General features: G+C 47.1%; 1 protein-coding gene across 1 annotated transcript in view; it reads left to right on the plus strand.

Moving 5' to 3' along the window:
- The first annotated feature begins 4,990 nt into the window (after positions 1 to 4,990).
- KIT (KIT proto-oncogene, receptor tyrosine kinase) overlaps positions 4,991 to 22,821 on the plus strand; it is an 81,579-nt gene continuing 63,748 nt past the window's right edge. The window contains 1 exon segment of the mRNA NM_001003181.1: positions 4,991 to 5,091. Within this exon segment, the coding sequence (NP_001003181.1) occupies positions 5,019 to 5,091 (73 nt within the window). The 5' untranslated portion in view covers positions 4,991 to 5,018.

Consider the following 22,821-nt stretch of genomic DNA (forward strand, 5'->3'; position numbering starts at 1 on the left):
CCCACCAGGCTCCCTGCTATTTTCTTCAGGCCCCAAGGTTTGTCCCCTTTCAACTCACCCTTGACTGGGCTTCCCCACTCTCTTTCCAAAATGCAAACCTTACTGCATCTGGCCCCAGCCTAAAGTCCTGGAGTGACTCTTCAGAGGATGAAGTTCATGTTTTTTGGCCCATATGGGCCTTGTTTATCTCTGTGCTCCCCACTTCCCCTCCCTGCATGCCCCATCTCGCTAGCTGTCCTGTGCCTCATGACTTAGGGTTCTGGAATCTTGGTGCTGTGTCTTGCCTCTGGCCCCTTCACACCTGTGCTTTCTGTCTCTTGAACATAGTCCCCTGTTGGCTCTGCCTTCCTCTCCTCCTGACCCCTCCGAATCTAAGCGCCACCTCTTTGGGGGAGCTACACAACGTGATTTAGCTGCTCATCTGTGTTCAGACATCACTCTGTGCATATCTCCATTTGAGTATGTGTCACAGCTTCATCTCTGACCCCCTTACGTGTCCCTTCTTTCTCTCCAAGTCCCATGAGGGCAGCATATGAGTCTTACCTAACTTTGTATTCCTTGCACCTCGGCTGGCACATTTGGCACACGGAGGGTGTTCAATAAATACTGAATGAAAGTTTGAGCCAAGGGCATATATCATTTTCTTTCATCTTCGTAAACTGTGAGGTGGCTAGGGTTAGACTAGGGTCTACCAATAAGGCTCGTACATTCGTTTCTTCCACTTTACAGACAAGAGACTTTCAAACAGTTACCGGGAGAGTCGGGACTACGAAGTGACAACCTGGAAAAGGATTGTACCCTTTGTGTAGTAATTCTACCTCTAGAAATCCCTCCTAAATAATCAGAAGCAGAAAAGCTTTATTCACCAAGATGCTCATCACCAAGTAATTCATGATAGAAAAAATACTGGAAAAAATAGAGAAATAATTCAACATCCAGAATTATGGTACATAATGCAACTAAACGTTATAGTGCCATTATACACGGCTTCCAAAGAATGTTTAATCACCCAGGACAACGCTTCTGTTATGCCTGGTAAAAAAAAGATGGATAGAAAACTAACAAAAATTATAAAATCTTAAATCACATAAATGAGGAAAAAAAAAACCCTTACAATAAGCAGAGAAATAAGATTTGACAGAAACATACTAAAATGAACTCTTTAGTAGTTATGTCTTGGGTGGTTTTTGTTTTTTTAATAATCTTTGGCATTTCCTTGATTTTCTACAATGGGCACCTTTGCTTTTACAGTCAGAACTACAAAAATTGTTAAGTTGTAATGAGCATCTTTTGTTTTGCTCCTTCTTCCTCCCATGGGAGTACCTCAGTTTTTCTTTGGGGACACATCCTTCCTCATTCTTAGACCTCATGGTGTGGGTGAAGTGGACCCTCAACTCCGGGCTCCAGGGGTGGCTGTGGGATCCAGACGCAGTCAATCATCATATTGTACCCATCTGGCTTCAGTGATGGGTCCCAGGTGGGCATCTGACTTAAGCCGGATCAGTACTTCTATAGGAGATGTTCATGGGGGCAGAAAAGCTCCGCTCACATTCATACAAATAAGCTGTGAGCCTAGAGCTGCCTAAGTGCATATGAAGATAGGGAAGCCATACAGGCGTGTGCTGCTGAAAGATGGACGTGGAGAAAATGCATGTACACACACACACACACACGTCACTCCACACCACACCACACCACACCACACCACACCACACCACACACACTACCTTCAAGTCCTGGTGACTTTGAATTCTTGAATCTAGGAAAGTCTCGAATGCTATCATCACTGGACTTTCCAGTTATGAGATCCACAATTTTAGGTTTTTGGTTTTTGGGTTGAGTCCATTTGAGGTGAGTATCTTTTCTTTTTTTTTTTTAAGATTTTATTTATTTATTCATGAGAGACAGAGAGAGAGGCAGAGACATAGGCAGAGGGAGAAGCAGGCTTCTTGCAGGGAGCCCGATGAGGGACTCGATCCCAGGACCCCGGGATCACACCCTGAGCCAAAGGCAGATGCTCAACCACTGAGCCACCCAGGTGCTCTTCTTCTTTTTTTCTTTTTTAAAAGATTTTATTTATTTATTTGATAGGGGAGGAGGGGCAGAGGGAGAGGGAGAAGCAAACACTTGGATGAGTAGGGAACCCAACATGGGACTTAATCCCAGAACCCTGGGATCATGACCTGAGCCAAAGGCAGATGCTTAACCGACTGAGCCACCCAGGCGCCCTGAGCTGGGTTTCTACAAGTTGCAATCAAGAGTCCTCACTAACACAGTTATGAAAACAATGAACTATGTAAAATATAATTTATAAAAGGCTGTAGGAGGGCTGTCCCACAAAAAAAGTACAGAATTGGCCCTGTACACCCTACCTGACGATGTAAAACATTTCCATCGTTGTGTTTCTATTGGACGTGTTCTGAAATAGAGTTCACTCGCGTAGCAGGTCACTTACAGTACCTCCTATATGCCTTCTTTCAGTACATGGCTGGCATGAGGTGTTATTAAAAATAGCTTGTAACCCTAAAGGCACAGCGGCTGGCGGTTTCCTGTTATGCCTGGCATTCAGTCTTTCATTGCTGGACCTGAGGAGATTTGGGGTCTCTCAGGAAAGAGCTTGGAGTGAATGAAGGGGTACTTGGGGGTTTGGGGCAGTGACTTTTTTTCCCAGTTGATTCAGAAGGACTTCAATATTCTAACAACCTGTATGGCCAACTTGGTGTGTCTTGGCTGAACACAAACCACGTTAGCAGAGATCAGAGTTTCTTTGGGGGGATCTGCCTACTTTCCCAGGCAAGGACTTTGTCTTTATGAATTATTGGGAGTCTTGTGCCTACCAAGGTGCTCAATAGATATTTGGGATGACTGACAGGCCAGCATTGTATAATTCCCTATTCTGTTTTTTTTTTTTCTGAAAGAAGTTTCCTGCCTAGAATTAAATTGCAATATGGTCCCTTTTCACCCGCTCTTCTGAAGACTTGTTATCCTCTCCAATATCAGTTGATTGAAGAAGAAAATTGTAAATTTTCTCTCTCAGGCATAATGTTGATATTTTAACTCACAGTGATTTTTTTTTCTTGCTACAAAATGGATTTTAGAAATAAATCAAGATCCCAGAAACTTATGATTGCTTTGAGTGGTAGCTTTTATCTCTGTCATCCCAAGAAAAAGATGTGGTCTGATGGCCCAGAGCACAAAGAGAGACCTTTGAATTTCAGTTTTCCCACAGCTGTATGACTTATTTGCTAGGACATGACATGGGGGTGGGGGTTCCCAGTCTTGACTCTAAGGAGGGTGGCAGGGTCCACCTTTGTCTATTAAAAATGGTCCTCCCCGTACCCAGCTATTCCTTGTTCAGAGTAGACACTTAGATGCTTGTTGAATGAATACATGAGTTTAAGGAGAGGCAATCATACATATTGACCTCAAAGTGATAATTTTTTGAAAAGATTATTTATATATTTATTTGAGACAGAGAGAGAAAGAGAGAGAATGAGTACAAGGAGGGGCAGAGGGAGAGAGAGCAGCAGACTCCCCCACTGAGTGGGAGCCCGATGAGGGGGGCTCCATCCCAGGACCCCCGGATCATGACCTGAGCAGAAGTCAGAGGCTTAGTCGACTGAGCCACCCAGGCACCCCTAGCAGTGATCATTTTTAAGTGATTAGCTTTAAAACTCATTTCTTTAAAAAAAACAAACTAACTTGGGTCCTTTCATTATCAAACAGGAGAGCTTTCGATATTAAATAAAGTGGGGCGGTTACTTACACATTTTGGATGTCATTTTAGAGAAAAGTCCAGGTATATCTATATTATTCGACCACTTTTTCCGATGGGCACCCTTTTTTGTCTATTTTCCACTCTTAAACTCTCTGGTAAGGTGTTTTACTGGGTTTATTAAAAAGCCAAAGGGAAAGGCCCTCATACCTGGAGTCAGCCTTAAAAGGACTCCCTCGCCCCTGTACCTGCTGTGAGATCTGAGGCCACTTTTAAACCCCAAGTAAGGAGCATTGCGCTCTCCCTGCCTCGCAAAGCTGCTGCTGTGAGCCTCAAACCCGATTCAGAGCCCGGAGGAGCGGCAAAGCCCCGGGCTTGCCTCGGATCGAGCCCTTCCCAGGCAGTGGAAGCTGGTTTAAGAGAATTATTTTGCTAGTACGTTGCCCCTGGTACAGGTTAGGGCAGCTAAGGGGACCCGGGGACGGTGCTCTGGCTCCGAGGCAGGGACGCCCTGCGATCCGCCCGGGTGCGGGGGCGGGGAGGTCGGTGGGTCGGGGGGGGGGGGGCGGGGCGGGGGGCTCCCGGATTGCTTCGCGCTGCATCTGTGGCGCAAAGTCGTCTAAAAACTCGGGCTCCCAGAGCAAACTTCGCCGCGGCCGCCTCTCCCCGGCTCGCAAGCCAAGCCCGCTCCTCCGAGAGCCGCGGCGGGGGCTCGGCGGGCGGAGGCCGCAGCGCCCCGTGGAAGCCGCGGGTGCGCTCCCGGCGCGGAGCAGGTGGAGAAGCCGAGCGGAGTGAATGACCTGGGGCCCCCAGGGTGGACAGCAAGGGGAGAGCGAGCGGGGGCCTCACCGCTAATCCCCGGCGCCCCCCGTTCCTGCCGGCTCCTGCACCCCCGCCCGGGGGCGAGCCCGGGACCGGGCGGCGGACCTTATTGTCTGGGGAGCACCTGCCAGGTGGCGGGCCCGCGCCCTAAGGTGCGCTGGGTGCCCGGCTTCACACGGCCCCTCCCCGGGAGCCGCGTCGGGCCCCCGACCACATCACAGGGGAGGCGGAGAGCCGGCGAGATGCAGGGCCCCGGGGATTAGCCCGTCGGAGGCGCGGCGGCCCGCGAGCCCCGCGGGGGGAGGCGAGGAGGGGCGCGGGGGAGGGGCGTGGCCGCGCGCGGAGGGAGGGCGCCGGGAGGAGGGGCCGCGGCTCGGCGCTCGCCGCTCGCCGCTCTGGGGGCTCGGCTCCGCGGCGCTCCGTGCACTTGGGCGCGAGCAGGAACGGGGAACGGAGCTCCGGTCCCAGCGCAGCCACCGCGATGAGAGGCGCTCGCGGCGCCTGGGATTTTCTCTGCGTCCTGCTCCTGCTGCTGCTGCTCGGCGTCCAGACAGGTGGGCCCCCGGGTCGCGCCCCCCGAGTGCCCACCCCGGCGCCGCCGGCGCGCCCCGGGGCTGCAGCCCGCTGGCCGGGGGTGGGGGTGGGGGTGGGGGTGGGGGTCCGCAGCGGGGGCCGACGACCCTCCGGTGCCCGTGCTTCTCCGCCCCCGGAGGCTCGAGGCGTGCCCGGGACGGCCCCGCGCCCCGCCTCGCTCACCTGCGCGGGGAGCCCCTGGGGCGGGCGGCGGGGGCGCCGGGCTGGGGTCCGGCGGGGCGGGAGGGCGCGAGCTGTGCGGGTCGGGGCGGCTCTTGTGCGCGGGGCGCGCGGGGGCCGAGGCGGGCGGGTCCGGGGTCCGGGGTCCGGGGTCCGCACCCAGCGCGTTACCTCGGCGCGGCGAGGCGAGGCGCGGCCGCTGCTTCCTTTTGTTGAAAGTTGCGCGTGTGTGGCCGGAGCGCGCAGGTTCGCGGCCGCGCCGAGGGCGAAGTTGGAGAGCCTCTGCTCTGCACACCGCGGGCGCCCTTTGTGGCCCGGAGCTGGGGACAGAGGCGCCGCCGCCCGTCCCCGCCGCCCCCCGGGTCGCCCCCCGCCCCCGGTTATAGGCGTGTCCGCCGGGGAGCCGGGCCCCTGAGCCTGGAGGCGGCGGCTGCGGGGACCACTGGGGCAGGGCGCGTGCAAAGCAGCCGCTAGGCTGCAGACTTTTTGCTGTTGATCCCACGCCGGAGGCTCGCCCCTTTCCGCCGCGGGGCCGTTTCTTTCCTGCCACGCGCCTCCGAGCGGCCGGGAGGCAGCGACCGCGCGCTGGGGCGCCCCGGGCCCCCCCCCCCCCCCGCCCCCGACAGCCCGGCGGGGCTCTGCGAGCCGCTCGAGCCGGGGTCTGCGCCCTGGAACCGCGGGGCCCCGTCCTCCCTGGGAACTGGGAGGTTTGCAACACCCCGCCCCACGTGACAGCTACACTCCTCCGGGGCCGCCTGGGGCGGGGGTGGGAGACGCAGTGGAACTTTCTGCAAATCGTACTTGCATCTGTAGTGAAAACCCGGTTCTGTGTGCGCGGGAACTTGGGTCTGAAGGTGGTGGTGGTGGTGGAGGAGGAGGACTTGCAGGCTCCTGGAAGCCCTGGGTCAGATTCCTCCCCTCCCCTCCACCCCCCCTCCCCCGTTTTTTTTTTTTTCTGGGTGTCGCTAGTGCACGAGGGAGTGCTGGGCGCCCGGCTAAGCCATAAAACCCAGGTCATTTTTTTTTTCTTTTTTGAAAAACCCTTTAAGGCCACCCCGATGGTGCAAGGACAGAAAGTGAGTCTGACCTGGAATTTAAGGGGCTTAAAAAAAAAAAAAAGAAAGAAAGAAAAGGAAGCATCGTTATGAACTGTCGTGTACTCCATTGACCGCCGGGCGGTTTCCCCTAAAGTCTCCAGGTCCAGCCGGCCTGCTCCCGGGCTTGGAAGGCATTGTGCGGGCTTTCCTGTGGAGGAAGAGAGGCCTTGCATCTGGACCCCGTGAGATGGGGGGGAGGGGGCGTGGATCATGGACCAGGGCCCGGTTTCCGTGGCGGATTTGACCGCTTAAGCTTCAAATGACACATTTGGTCCTCCTGTCTTTGTGCCTTGGCATTTTAAATTGCAGTTAAGGTATGTTCAGGGACCCGAATAGGGCGCCAGAAAAGACAGACCACCCAGAATAGTTCCCTTTTTAAAAATTACATGAATCGGTCGCCTCTGTCTTCATGAATATCCTGCTCCCTTCAATTGATTTTTGGCAGAGGGAGTTTTAGGGCTGGCTCCTGGGGGGCAGTGTGGTATAGTGACAGAGCCTTGAGCTGCCCTTCTCGTTCTCCTTTTTGCAGCATGTATTAGCGGTGTGCCCTTGGCAGGTCATTTAAATTCTGGAGGTCCCAGTGTCCTCCAGAGAACAGTGAGGCATCGGCATCATGAAGGATCCTTTGGGTTCCACATTCTCCTCTTCCAGTGTTCTGGGTGTAGACTACAATTTTTCTGAATTCTTTCCCTGATTCCTTTCTGGCTCCCTGAAATTGCTCTGCCTCTCCCCTCCCGGGGATCACTGGTGGTTGCTACTGCTCGAGCCCTAGGCTAAAGCAGGGGGGTGTGGTTTATTCCTGCTCCCTCCCCAGTCCCCACCTTTGCCTAGTTTCCCTTTGAATACAACCTAGGAGGTGCCGTCTCCGTAGGACCCTCCATCACCGCTCCCCTCAGTATTTACAACCCCTGTGCCCGGCAACACGAGCCTGCCAGGAATAGTGAATCACACTTTCCTCTCGTTCCTGCAGGTGTGAGGCCAGAGTCATACCCAGCAGCTGGCCAAGGGACATTTTGGTTCTTATCCTGTTGGGAATAATACAGTGGTCCTGTAAAGGGATCCCAGAAAAGTCACTTAGCCCCATTCTGGTCCTTCCCCCTCATCCACACATTTTTTTTTTTTTTTTAATGACTTGATAAAGTCTGCATGCTGTGTTATTACGATGCATTCTCTGATGTGCCTTACATTTCATTTTGTGTGTTGTGTAGTTGTTTTTTATTCAAAACTGGGCCAGGTCCGTGTTTTGGGGTGGGGGAGTCGGGGAGAGGGTTTCATGTGGTATTTCTAGTCCTCCCAACAAGCCCTGGAGGCAGTAGTCTTACCATCCTTACCATTTTATAGCTGGAGACACTGGCTGAGGATAAGTCTGTTATCAAAGTCATCAATGGTGAAGCCTGACATTAGCCCAACTGTATATCCATTCACAGCCTTAACAGAATCAGTTGTGAGATCATTTGAAGCTATTCACTGAGCATATCTTGTATGCCAGGGTATCACTGGAGGCTCTGAGAATATGGGATGGCCCTCCAAATTTTGGTGAAAAAAAGACCTAGAATTGCCTGTCTTATGATGTCTGACTTAAAGTGTTCTCAGTTTGAGGGAAGTATTCACTGGGGAGGGGGAGTCATTCAATATAGCTTCCCTGGGGGGGTACTTAGGCAACTGACCCTGCTCCTGAGGGCTGTAGGTGTTAGCTGTCCCATTCTGAAGGCCTCAGAAATGAAGACCAATGGTCTCTCAAATGATGATGAAAGTCAGTTGAGATTTTTTGTTTCCATCCCCCTCTCCAAAAAATTAAAATGCTCTTAGCGTTATCGTATACTTGTGGCATAGCTGTGAAAGAGCAGACTCCCAGGAATGAGTTCACACCACTGGCTATTTACCCTGAATGGGCACAGTTGAGCCAGAAAGGCAGTTTACCACTCATAGCCCCAAACACATCCTCATCAGAAACGTGCCAAGTGTTTCTTGGGCTTCCCTGGTCGTGCGCGTTTGTTTAGGGACAGATGTTGTTGTGCTGATGGATTTTGCTGCTGTTGTTGACAGCTGCCAGAAGTTGCCCTTAGGATTTTGACTCATTTCCTCAAGTCTCCCCCCCCACCCCCAGCCGATGAGAGGACACCGGGAAATGAGCCACGGCGTCCCGGTGTCCCGAGCAGAAATCTTAAAGCTGGCCTTGCAGGATGAGAACCTCTCCGAGGCAGTGGTCAAGGCTGCAGCAGCGTTGGCTCCAGAATGGATTTATTTGGAGGGTCCACAGGCTGGGACGAGGGAAGTGCTTTGTTTTGCAGCAGGCACGGGAGGGGACTTTCCAAATAAGGGACTGAAAGGCCTTGGAAGGAATCTCAAGTGTGCAAAATTTCATAGGCGGTTTCTGTAACTTGAAGAAGGTGGCTTTGTGACTGCAAGTCCAGAGCGAGGAGCACCTGCCAGGGAGTAAGCAGAGGTACCGGTGTGAGTCCAGGGCAAAGCCAGGGTAAATCTGTGTCAAAGGGAGGGGGGCACTCTGAGGAAGCCTGGCCCAGGACCTCTGATTCTGGACGTTTGGGACCCGAGACAGCCCAGCTTTTGACTTCAGACTAGGTAGGGAGACGTTACCGGCTGCTGGCCCCTGGACATGTGTGTTTTGTTTTGTTTTCCTCCACATGCTGCTTTTTAAGAAAACATCGAGGCAGTGCTTAAAAATCTGGAGAATTTATGTCAAGTTCTCGATTTCTCTGTTCTCTTGAAGAACAGAAAACTCTGCCTCTTTAGATGGGATTTGTGCTCCTTAGGAGGCTCCAAGAGATACCACTCTTTGCTGCCAGCCCTTAGACATTGTAGGCTTTAAGCCTCAGGCGCTGGTGAGCATAGATGGGCCACGCAGGTACCTAGTGGACAGGTACCTGGTGCACAGGTATTTGGTGGATGGGTATCTGGTAGACAGGTATTTGGTGGACAGGTACCTGGTGGACAGGTACCTAGGGGATGGAGCACAGGCCTAAGGAGTGAAGACAGCCTTGTATTAATTAGTCTGCTGGCTTCGTGGCTGAGAGCTTTGGGGGCTTGGAGCAAGTCTGTCACCCCACTGAATTTCCTTTTTCACCCTCGTTTCAGCTGTGCGACTTTAAATTACGAAACCATTCTGTTCCAGTAAATCTGTTCTACGTGTAGCGTTTTTAGAATGGTTGCCAGTACAAGCTCAATACATGTCAGTCAATAATTACCATCTGTAAAATAGGAATTACTGTTTTCCCCAAGATGGAAATCATGCCTACTCTCATATGATTGTCCTAAAAATCAGAAAGAGATTCTTGTCCAGATGCTTGGCACAGGGCCTGGGATGGGATGGGCACCTAATGAGTGAGTGAGCTCTGTGAGGATGTAGAATTTGACGGTTTCTCTTTGGAACCTTTCATGCAAGGTACCAATTAAGTACTAACATGACAGCTTTTAACGTGAAATAAACTTTACTTCTTGTTTTGAGTTTTATATAGCTTTTGACCTAACCGTTGGGAATCCCTACTCGGAGACTGGACGGATCTTGAACTTTTTTTTTTTTTTTTTTCTCCCCCAGAAAGACAAACAACTCAGAAGATTTCTCCAGTGAAAACATTCACATCTGCTGATTTTTCCTTTCATCCTATGCTCTGGCCTTCATGCTCTATTTTGGTTACCACACACTTTGTTGGGTACCTGCCTCCTTTTCTGATGGTTACGTTTTCCACACTTGCAAACGTCAGGCTAAATTGTTATCCAGGGCGGGTGGCATCAGAGTTAAGACCTTGGGCTCCTAAACGGGACCACCTGAGGTTTGTGTCCACTTGGGCCCCTTGCCATTGTGCGATCTGGGTGAGGACTCTTCCTCTCTGTAAGCCTCAGTCCTTCATGTGTGACCCAGGGATGATGGCATGGGCTCCCAAAAGGGGATCACATGCCCTAGCATGGTGTCTCACGGGGACAGCATGGGAACTCCACATCAGGCTGATTCCATGGCCCTCTTTCAGCTTTGTCTCTTAAAAAAAAAAAAAATTGGAAATGGTTTTAAACCAGATTTTGTAGAGGGCTGTTTTTGGTACTAAGGTGAGAAATGTGTACACTTCATGTCTAGCTTTAAAAAAAAAAAATCCGCTGGTAGTGGCAATGCATAGTTCTCCCCTTGGTTCTTTGTTCCACTTTATTCTTAGCCCTGTCTTGGTGGATCCGGATTTCCAGATGAAAGTTTAGGAGGGGACAGGTCTGTAGATGGCCATTTTCTCAAGGTGAATAAATGAGGGTAGCTCACTTAGGGTCCAGGGACCCTGTTACTTTGTGAAGTGGGGTTGAAAGCACCTCAAGAATGAGGGGTTTTTCTGTGACCACCTTCCCTAGGAGTGAGGGACCCGGCTGACCTTGGCCTTTGCCTCAGGCTGGACACACAGCGGTGCTCCGTGGATGTGAGCTTAACATCTCTCGATCTCCAGCACTTGTGCAGCATTTGAACATAGTAAATGCTCAGTAAACCTTTCAGAACGGGTCTTGGGAAGATCTGTCAATCCCTAGGCCTTGGTCCTCGCAGGCGCTACAGGTGTGGGCCAGAGGGGAGGGGGGCCTGAGAGCAGAGCCTCCAATTTAAATCCAACTTGGTGTCAAAAAAAGTGCAAAGCGATTTCTGTGCGTTGGAGGGTAGAGTGTAGTTGAGGCTTCAATTGGGAAAAAACTGTGGGAACAGGGGACAAGTCCTAGGATCTTATTTGAGGATTGTCACATCTTCCAGTTGGTGTGATGGTTGGGGTGGGTAGGGAATCGGAGGGGAAGAGAGGCAGGAAAGGTGGGCTCTTTGATTAGCCTCAAGGAACATTGGAGGGAGGGAATATTTATTGTTGTGTTTGGTCCAGATTCTTTTTTTTTTTTTTTTAAAGATTATTTAGTGTTTTATTCCTGAGAGACACAGAGAGAGGTAGAGACATAGGAAGAGGGAGAAGCAGGCTCCCTGCGGGGAGCCCCATGTGAGACTCGATCCCAGGACCCTGGGATCACGACCTGAGCTGAAGGTGGATGCTCAACCACGGAGCCACCCAGGCGTCCTGGTCCAGATTCTGAAAAGAGCTGAGAGGTCAGGACTAGCGTGGACCTGACCCCGTAGTGGCTCTCTGGGTTTTGCTCACCATCAGGCCAGGGCTGCTCGCTCCACCATTCCATCCAATCCCCAACCTCCCCTGAAAACTTGGGCACCCCCTTACTGTGGGTAACCAAGACCAAGGGAGGTGTGTATGTGCTTGTGTGTGCATTTTAGGAAAATACACACAATGTAATATTTACTATCCTAATCATTTTTAGATGTACAGTTCAGTAGTGTTAAGTACGTTCACGTTGTTGGGCAGTCCATCTCCAGAACGTTTTCCATCTTGCAAAACAAACTCTGTGCCCATTAAACACTAACTCCCTATTACCCCTTCCCCCAGCCCCTGACAACCGTCATTCTGTTTTTCTGTATTTACAAGTTCGACTACTCTAGGGACCTCATAGAAGTGGAATCGTTCAGGATTTGTCTTTGTGACTGGCTTAGTTCACTTGGCATAATATCTTCAAGGTTCATCCACGTTGTAACATGCGTTAGGATCTCCTTCCTCTTTAAGGAGGGAAATGTATGTATATGTGTATGTATGTCTGCATATGCATATGCACATATATAAGTTTATACCATATTTTGTTTATCCTTTCATCCATCAATGGACCACTGGGTGGCTGTTCTGAATAATGCTGCTGTGAACATGGGCGTATAGACACCTAAGGGAGAGTTTCTCAGGAGCCTCTTTGGGGACAGTCAGTCTCATGGCTGAGCTGTGTGTTGATGGGGAGCAGGGTAGAGCGATGGTCACTCTTTAGATGGCCTCTGGGGAAAGGAGGGGTGAGGGCCTGAGTGTGAAGGGTGCATGCTCAGGGAAGCAGGGAAAACGCTAATGAGATGTGGGGAAGATCAAGATGGCAGACTTAATTCACTTGGCAAATTTACAGGCATCTTGGATGTGTCAGGCATGGATGAGATTGAGGGGAAGGGGAGCAGGAGTTCCCAGTAGGCATGTGTAACTGGGAGAACTGGTGGTAGGTACTATGTCATACATGGAAATAAAGCCAGAGGAGGAGCAGTCCGGTTGAGGGGAGGAAGAGGAATATGGTGTCGGACTCTGTTGTGTTTATTTATTGACTATTTACAGGCCACATTTCCTTGAAACTCCATTTCATGATGGTAGATACAAATGGGATACTTCTTAGGGTCGGGTCCACGTAAGAGCAAAACTGTGCCCCAGAAGTCAACAGGACATGGCTGTGTGATATGAATGGTAGGATTTGGGGATTTTTAAGGAATTGCGTGTTGTGTGTCAGTCATACAATGAAAGGTAAATTTTCACGAAAAGAAATACATAGCAGGAGGATAATTCTGCATTTATTCTCCACATGAAGCCATTTTCCAAAAGTGTTTGTTGGTTTTCTCAGAGAACAGAATGGACAGTGTGGGTGTGAGGGAGGACAGAGTTGATTAAAGCTTTGGCAAATAGGCCCTTTGAAGGCAACTTAAAGAAATTGGATTTATTAAGCCTGGAGAAGATAAGGTGAGGAAGTTTTAGGGAATGACAGTCTTCAAATATTTGCAATATGTGAGTGAAGAATGGGACAAAGTGAGAATAGTTTAAATTGCCCCAGAAGGAAATTGAGATTTTTTTTTGGGGGGGGGGATTCTTGATTGGAGCTTTGGAAAATACGTTATTGCATTGCCAGAGCTAGTTATAGGGTCTTTGCTGCAAGTATGAGGAGAGTCAGATAATTGTCATTTGAAATGGTTAGGTCCTGCTTACCTCAGCTGGTCTGACGACCCTTTAAGGGCCTGTCTGAAATCGTTTCTAAATAAAATCACCAGCCACTTTTTTCTTCTTTCCTGCCTTGGATTTGGGGAGAGTGTTTCTCTAAATTCTGGTTCGACTCTAACACGATCCACCACTCTTCACAGTTTTTGGCCATATTGAAAATAGCCAATAAAGAACCCACAGCTTAAGCCTGGGTTATTGATCTCTTAGGGTTTGGGGCTATCTCACCAGAGTGGATCATGCAGCTGTGGGATCACTTAAGCCAAGTGCCAAAGTAAGAGGAACAAAAGGAAGTCCGAAGTCCAGAGGAATCTATAATTGATCATAATTCACCCTAACCTGAGAACCACTGTGCTCTGTGATCCCCCCACTGATAATTTTGAGAGAAAGCCAGCCGTGCTGCAGCTAGGCCCAGAGATCTGTGAGGATGAAGGAAGTCCTTTTTCCTTGATTGCTCAGGGGTGGATTGCTCGCCCGGTGGCTTACCCATCACCCAGACTTCCCTTCCCACCTGCCCTTTCCCTTGGGTCATTTCATGGTCATGGCTCAATGGCACAGATCAGATCAGTCAGCCGTCCAGTAGGGAGGACGGTAGAAATGAAATTGCAATTCAACAGCTTCCAGTTGATTATGCCATTTCACTTGTCATGTTGAAATGTGTGATGATGCTCTGAGATGTGATCCCTGCCTTGAAGGAGCCTGGGAGCTATGGGAAGATAAGGGCTGGGGTCGGTGCTAATGTAATAGGATTTGTAATAAGATTTAAATACCAGTCCTGGACCAGAAGCCAGGATGCATATTCATTACCACTGGATTAGAGGCATAGGCATCCCTTCTGGAGGAGAGAGGCTGAATCAGAGGAAGATGTGGGGCCTGAGTTAAATCTCGGTGAAGGCATGGGGTAAGGTGTGAATCTTAAAGGAAGGGGTTTCAGCTAGCCAAAAGACTCCCATGGAAAGAATCTACTGGAAGATGAGATAGGGTAATTTCTGAGGATTTTTTTTTTTTTTTTGATTCGTCAGTAATTGCAGTATTTCCTCCGGTGCCATATGTGAGGAGATTTTTGTTAAGTGTAATCTGGTCAGGTAGTTACTTATTCAGAGAAATTAACTTTAAAAAATGGAAAAACTACAGACTTTCCTTTTGCATGTATTACACATGATGCATGTACAATGCAAATCCAGAGTAGGGCCACGGATACGTATTTTGAGTTGCTTTTAAGTCCAGGCTAATTACCCTCCCTCACCTTCCTACCTCCCCACCGCCAGCCAAGATTACAGATTTCATAGGCTCAACGTCCCGTAGTGGCACTAGATGGTTTTTTGGTTCTTTACTTATTAGCAGATTTTAAATATTTAGTAAAATGATAATCCAGGCGTGTGGCAATCTGCATAAATCCATTCCTTTAAAAAAAAAAAAAACCCACTCCAAAAAAACCAGGAACAAGCAAAGCCTCTCAACCTTGATAATCAACCTCTCCTGTAGGGTTTAGGACATCTTGAGGTTCTGTTCTGGGTTCTCCACCCTGCACTAGAGGGCATTTGGAAGGTAATTGGGGGCACTGGTTTCCTGCCCTCCCCAAAGCAGAGAGCCTTAGGTGAGGAGGTGGCTGTTGGTGAGAGGAAAAGTCAATCACTTAAAGAAAAGGTGTGAAAAAAAAAATCAAGGTGTGTGATGGCACTCACCTGGGAGTGCCTTTGTTCCTGACCAAGTGGAAAAAAACTAATAGGGAAATACGAAAAGAGGAGACACCCTCACTCCTTCGCTTGCATCTTTTAAGTTCCCGAGTGAGTTGAGTGAGTGAGGCAAAATACCTAGCTTCTTTGGGATTTTTACCCCAGATGACTCAGGTTATTTCAAAGGGTGTTAGAAAATTCTTCAAAAACAATCCCGGGCTGCCAGTAATTTACATAGAATGACCTATGTAGGTAGGCTGGTAAGCTGCCGCAGAATTGCTTAGCAGAGTTAGAACAAAGGGGGTATCATCACAAAGAATTTTGGGGATTATTTGGTGTGTCTTTTTATTGGAAGGAGGTATTTATAGAAAGGTTTCTAATATAGATTTGGCTTCTGGGGAAAACACTGGCGATTTTAGAAGTGTGATGGGGTGGGGAGGTGGGGGCATTGGCTCTCTGTTACTGGGCTGGCGCATGGTTTGAAAGAAAACAAGAGCATGTTAAAAAAAATTGAGAATTCTTCTACTTGGAAAGGCTATGGGTACTTTTAAACCGACTCGGTCTTTTGGCTTGTGAAGTGTTTTAAATGCATTTCCATTCTGATTTCCACTGATTTCTCTTTTAATGGGTGACGTTGAGTCCATGTACCTTGGGAAGATCTTCGTTTTAAGAACTGGCCTGGTAATAAAAACCACACAGGGTGGTCATTAGGCTTCTTGTCATTGTTAAATGAAACCCGGATTCTTAATCCAAAAGATGGCATTAGAAGAGCCACTTGAAAAGGTTTAATTGGGATGTGGAAAAAATTTTTTTTCTACTTATAGTATCGTCAGGGTATTTACTGCAGGGAAATAGTAGACACGTTTCTAGCTCAACCCAAAGGCATCACTTTCATAAAAAAAAAAAAAAAAAAAGAACCCCCCCTCCTCTTTTGCTTTTTAAAATAAACTAGCATATGTAGAAGGGTTTATGAATTTTTTAGTAGATCTGAATGTGTAGCCTAATTTACATTTGCGCATTTTCAAGGGATATTATTTAAATGATCACCTTAGGTTTGGAATGACTGCCTTCCAAAGAGAGGCTGGCCAAGGGAGGGGGATGCTGGAGAGCCGAGGTGGTGGCGGGCCAGCAGGTGAGGACAGTCCTTAGCAGGGTGTAAGCCGGCTTCTGTGTCCCTATGGGAAATCTGGACCAGCAGCTCTATCCATAAAATTGTAGGCTTATGACTCTGTAGGCTTATGACTCAGTTTCATTCCCTTGCTCCCTTCTAATATCTTTTAAACTGACCTTTTAAAATAAAATCTTTTTAAATTTAATTTTTAAAATTTAAAATTTAAGATCTTTTAACATTCATAGGTTGGCTCATCCAGGATTGTTAAAGCATCGGGGGAGTGGGGAGAGCACCAAGCAAAAATCCACATCATCTTGGGGCTTCTGTTCCAGTGAATTCTTTTTTTGGCTCATGAGCCCAGGCCCCACAAAGAGCCCAGAAAGAGAAGAAGAAAGCCTAGGGTCTCTCATAGAAAGCGGCTTCATATAGATTTATTTCAGTTCTGTGTTCTGGTCACTTAGGGAAGGGAGCAGAGAAAGGTAAAGGTTTCTCAGGGGGTCGGGGCGGCCTGGGTTCACGAGGAAGGAGGAGGGACTGGAGAAGGCAAACCAGAAGGGGAAAGAGGAGAGACAGGGAAGGGGCCTCCAGAACAATGATGAGCCACATGAGCAGGTTTTCCTGGAAGGACCCACCGGCTGGAGGCTTGGAATCATTTTCTCAGAATGTACCAGAATGCTTTTTCACAGCTGAGAGAGATCCTCCAGGGGTCCAAGCCTGAGTGCTCTTCAGGTCGTCTCCAAGGACTAGAGGCTCTTCACCTCCTTTTTAAATTCAGCCTTTTCTTGTTAAAATCGGACCATCTTTGGGTTTAATGATAACTACGATCCGCCGATGGCAGCTTGTGTCGACTCCGGGCCATTCAGCCCAGGACAGGTATTGGGCGCATCGTGTGCCACTCTCATGTCACCGTAGGTGGCCGGGGTGGGGTGGCAGCAGCTTGGCTTCAGGTGACTCTGCATAGCCTGAGAGTGGCCTCTCAAAGATCCATGAAGTGATAAGCTCTCTAGTTTTCAAATCTAGGACTCCCCCAAATGAGAATTACTGAGGACTAGAAAGTTCCTTCTCTGTCGGTTTCTTGGGCATCGAGTAGGACTGTTGTCACCTTTGGTATAGTGTGGGTTGATGCTCAGGAAGGAATCCAAGATACAGACCATCTGGCGATGGAAGAGTGGTACCCCTGTGAGTTGTGGGCAAGACGGTGTGACCCCAGTGACCACAGCTTTGGCGGGAAGGCCTTCAAGATTTCCCCAGGTGCTTTGTAGGGTGTCAGCTAACAATTTTGCTGAGATGACCAGCTTTAAGATATACAAGTGTGGGTCCTTAAGTAATGATGGGACCCGTTGCTGTCATATACTTGCTTCACGTTTGACAAAAGACTGGTGTTTCTAAGTCAGGGAATTATTTTTATCCAGTGTGGTCGGTCATCAGTGGTTAGTTCCCACTGTTTTGGGTGAGAATTTCAGGGCCTAGTTTAAATAGATCCTGTTTAAGTTTGCTATCAGTTAACTAGAGAAGGGTTAAAAAAAAATGTAGGGGGCCTGGAACTTTTAGACTATTCCTTGGGTTGTCTGAAAACCTAGTAGTAGCCATTTTATCTTAAGATGGAGCAATTGAGGGGCACCTGGGTGGCTCAGTTGCATTAGCATTCCACTCTTGGTTTTGGCTCAGGTCACGATCTCAGGATGGTGAGATCCAGCCTCATTTCAGGTTCCGTGCTCTTCGGGGAGTCAGCTTGAGATTCTCTCCCTCTCCCCCTCCCTACCCCCCTGTTTTGACACATGGGTTCTCTCTCTCAAAAAAGAAATAAATAAACCTTAAAAAAAAAAGATGGAGCAATTGAACCTCACATTAACTTTAAAATACAGAGGCACCCAGATGGCTTAGTTTGCTAAGCATCCAAACCTTGATTTGGGCTCAGGTCATGATTTCAGGGTTGTGAGATCGAGCCCTCCCTGCTTAAGATGCTGCTCTCTCTCCCTCTCCCTCAAACCCTGTTCCAGGCACTCATGCTCTCTCTCTCTGAAAAACGAAAATGATATATGTGTATATACATAAAAATTGATATATCTCTACATATCTAAATATATAAAGCACAAGGCTATTTCAGACCTAGGTAATAGTGTAATGAACTTTTCTATACCTACCATCCAGCTTCAACAGTTGGATCAGCAAGCAGCGTTTTCTGTTTCATCTTTGTCCACTTCATCCTTCCATTATTTCGAGGCACCTCTCACGCATCATGGGATTTCATCTAGACATGTTTTCAGTATGTAGCTCTGAAATACAAAGATTACCCACGTAGTGATAATGCCAGTGTCACAGCTTTCCAAGTCAATGTATTTCCCACGATGTTGTTGATTACCCAGGAGTCACAGTTCCCTGTGGAAATATAATACCTATAAAAATATGTATGAAAATAGGCACACACACCAATTTGTACACATTTGATACAGAATCCAAATGAGATTTCCATATTGCAGTTGGTTCATGTGGTCTTTAAGTCATTTCTTATTTATTTATTTATTTATTTAAAATATTTTATTTATTTATTCAGTGTAGACATAGAGAGAGAGAGAGAGAGAGAGAGAGAGGTAGAGACACAGGCAGAGGGAGAAGCAGGCTCCATGCTGGGAGCCCGACACAGGACTCGATCCTGCCCTGGGCCAAAGGCAGGCGCTAAACTGCTGGGCCACCCATAGGTCCTATTCCCCCATTTCCATTGAAGGAACTGAGTACTGGTCCTGTGCAGGATTCTCTTGATTCTTCTGGTTGCATCCCCATGGTGCTGGTGAACAGGCTCTTTGTTCCCTGTATTTCTTATGCATTTGTGATTTAGAGGTTTGGTCATATTCAGGTTTGATTTTTTTTTTTTTTCCCCTAACAAGAGTACTTAATAATTGGAGTGTTCTTCTGTTAGTCTACTTTCTTTCTGCTCTTTTGGTATTCCTTGGGGTGCTGGCAAAGATTGGTATTTTTTCATTCTGCTGGTTGCTTTTATGCTGATACTTTTCTATAATATCCTTGTTTCACTCTTTGGTAGTAGTGGTGGGGTGCTATTTTCTATTGGTTTCCTACTGTGAGTAACATTTAAATTAGCTAGAAGCCTGTTCTTTCTTCTCCCTCCCCCACCCCCAGCTTGGCATTTGAAGTCATGGCCTTTCATCCTAGTTACTGTCTATACAATCGGTTGATCATATACTACTTTTCAAATGCCCCTCCCTCCCTCCCCTAATTTTAATGATAGCTGTACTAAAATTGCTTTATCAGAATATATGATAATTACATGTTCTCCTCTCTTCTTTGTTACTGCTCTGTTCTCCTGGTAAATATCTATTTGATGCTGGCCCCTGGTCCTTATGTCCTGTCTTTCCTGGCTGTTTGTTTTTCTGAAGCTCATCCTCTCTGCTAGATGCTTCAGGAAGCACTCATGGGAAGTATTTCCTGAATTACATGTTCACAACAGCTTGTCGGTCACCTTTCTACTTCAAAGTCAGGTTGGCTGATGTAAAATCCTTGGCTCATGTTTTCTTTGCTCAAGTATCTTTAATATTTTATGGTACTGTCCTTTGCCATAAAGTGTTGTCCAAGTCTGCTGATACTCTGATTTTCTTTTCCTCACGTTTAACATGGTAGGTTTGCCTAAATACCCAAAGGAATGTGTTTTGCTTTTATTCTTTGAAGTCCAGTAGTATTTTACGGTGTCGGCCACTCTGTGTTGAGTTTTCTAGTCACATAATAATGCTACTTAAATGTGTAATTACTCAGGAAAGTTTTCTTGTAGCATAGCTTTAGCTGTTTGTCCTATTCTTTTTTCTTTGGCTTCAGGAACTCCCATTATATGTGTGTTAGATCTTCTTTGCCTGTCTTCTATGATGATCACTTTCTCCCAAAACCTTTCAGTGTCTTCATTATTTATGTGAATTAAAAAATTTTGTTCCGGGGGATCCCTGGGTGGCTCAGCGGTTTGGCGCCTGCCTTTGGCCCAGGGCGCGATCCTGGAGACCCGGGATCGAATCCCACATCGGGCTCCCGGTGCATGGAGCCTGCTTCTCCCTCTGCCTGTGTCTCTGCCTCTCTCTCTCTCACTGTGTGCCTATCATAAATAAATAAAAAAAATTAAAAAAAAAATTTTGTTCCTCTCCATCTTCCAGTTCTTTTAAGGCACAATTCATTTTATGTGCTGTGTGTGTGTGTGTGTTTAAAAAAATTTACCCTTCATTTCTTTTACTTCTTTTCTTAGTTCTTTTCTTGGTTTCTTCACTACCTCCACTCTTCCATTCTCTCCAGTCAACTAATTTCTGGGTTTTAAAACTTCTTACGTGGTTCTTTATAGCTTCTTTGATTTCATTTCTTTTAGCTTATTTTGAAATACCGGGTTGTAGTTTACATCTGTTTTCCTTCTTTCTGGCATGATTTTATTGTCTGTACTGGGGATGTCATTCTGCTCCTTATTTTTTCTTTAAATAACTTTGGAATTCAGCTGTGGTTCCTTTCTGTTGCTCACTATGAGTTTTCCTGTGCTTTTAGTGGGGCCAGTATAGCTTTCCTAGTTTCACAATTCTGGAGTACCATTAATGTCGTTTTCACAGAGTGGTATGTGGACTCCAGTTTTCGAAAGTCTAAGATGTTACATTTTTGGTTCCCATTCCCACCTGCCCACCCAACCTTTGCCCCTGTTTTGCTCATCTTAGATTCATCCTCAGCAGTTTCTCCTCCATACGGGGGCTTTCTCCTCTCTTGTTTTTTTTTTTTTTTTCCTCTCTTGTTTTTTTATAAGAATCAATCCTCCCCCCACCCAGGACATTCCAGCACCGACATCCGTGGGTCACAATTCCCTCTGCACTTACCTAGTGAAATTAAAAACTGTAATGCCATCTGCCAGTTTGTAGGGGGTGTTCTCAGAATGGCTCTCTGAAATTTCTTGAAGCTGTTGGTTGGTTTTCCTCATCTTGTCATATATAGGATTGGTGGGAATACTCTATCACCTGGGTTTGTTGTAGATGTTGTTCTTGGGGTTTTGGTTCTGCTCTATTTGTCTTTTTTTTAGCGTTAGGGTAGGTGCAGGTAGGGGAGATCCAATAATTAGGCTACTACCACTGCTGCCACCTTGCCAGAATCTGCATAGACTTCTTTTTTCTTTTTTTTTTAAGATTTGGGGGTGGGGAAAGTGGGAGAAGCAGGTTCCTCGCTGAGTGGGGAGCCAGATGAGGGGCTCAATCCCAGGACCCTGGGTTCGTGCCCTGAGCCAAAGGCAGACACTTAACTGAGCCACCTAGGTGCCTCTACATAGACTTTTTAACATAAGATTCAGTAACTTTTTGGTCTACCAAATTGGGACCAAAGTAGAAAAGTCTTGAAACATCACTGGTAGCTGACTTTAAAAATATTTTTTCTTACAAAATAAGTTATTAAAAATGTGGTGTAGAGAGAAAAGTTAGTAGTTGTAGCTATCTGAAAACCAGAACTGAACACTTCATGGTCTACCTAGCATTAGCTTTCTAAGCTTATTTATGACAAAATGTAATGGTTGAATCATCAGAGTACCAGGAAACTCATATCTGAGCTATTGTTTCTGAGAAAAACATACAGAAAGTGACACACTTTTGCCATTGTTTGGTGTAATATTCCTTGAATTGTGAAAGAGAGAATGCTATTTTATGGTTTTAAAAGCATTAAACCACATAATATTTTTAATACCATCTAATAAAGATAAAATCATTACTTAATTAGGTGCATTTTTCACTTTCAGCTTTTTTTCTCCTGTGAAAAATTCACATATCTTTAATTATAGTCATTTGAAAAAAATATGCTCCCAGGGCTTGACGTAATATTAATTTAGGTTTCCAAAAATACTAAATTTCTTTCCTCCAGCTTGAGTTTCTTTCAACTGGCCATTGATTTAAATTACCTACTAGAAGGTTACAATTTTAGAATTGGCCTCTTTATCCCTCCTGCTTTTAAGGATAGCCATCATTCTAAAGTCATATAAGGAAGTAGTAAAACTTTCTCAACGGACATATTGGAAACTTTTTAAAAAAAGTTCTGGAAAACATAGTAAGATCATTTTCAGACATTTCCTCTTATTTTCTACAAAGAGATGAGAAGAAATCATTTTGAAAACAGAGCTGGTCATTAAGAATTCTTTGCAGAAGGGTAGCCAGCTTAATGTGTTGTTCTAAGTGAATGTCACCCAAGAAAAATTAAGGGAAAAGTGAGCACTCATTAAGCAAATTGACCAGCAAGTGTTCTGATGAATGTCGCAACAAATTTGAATAAGCTAATTTTGTCCATTAGTGTGCTTTTAGGACCATTGTGATTGTTTTGGTCTAATTATTTTTTATTTTGTTTATTCAAATGTAGAATGCAGAGTTAACTATTGCAGCAATTTTCTGATTAGCAATTTAGAAAATTGGTGGATGGTATCTGACTCCTCACCAAGAAATGTCTGGTATTTGATAGGGCCATGTGCAAGAACACGTACGGTCTCGGGAGAAGCCTGTGCTGTTTGCTCTGTTTCTCACCCGCTGCAAATGGGAGCTCAGAGGCCCGCACTGGATTAGCAGGGGCTGTGGGCTTGGGCTCGGGGCCCTCAGATGGAGTGTACCAGATTGAGGTCTGATGTGCTGCAGAAGTTGTATTTGCCACCCAGTGTCACTATTTGGAGTCCTGTAGCTGTGACTGGTGAATTCTGCAACATTTCCCACTTCTAAAGCTTGGGGATTCGAGAAATCTGGTGCCCGAGTGGCTGCCAAAGCTTGTCAGGGGGACCCAGTGCGAGGCCGATTTCTAGGTGTAAAAGCCAGGCAGATTTGCTCACTCAAGA

This window comes from Canis lupus, chromosome 13 (genome assembly GCF_011100685.1).
Source record: "Canis lupus familiaris isolate Mischka breed German Shepherd chromosome 13, alternate assembly UU_Cfam_GSD_1.0, whole genome shotgun sequence".
NCBI classification, from domain to species: domain Eukaryota; kingdom Metazoa; phylum Chordata; class Mammalia; order Carnivora; family Canidae; genus Canis; species Canis lupus.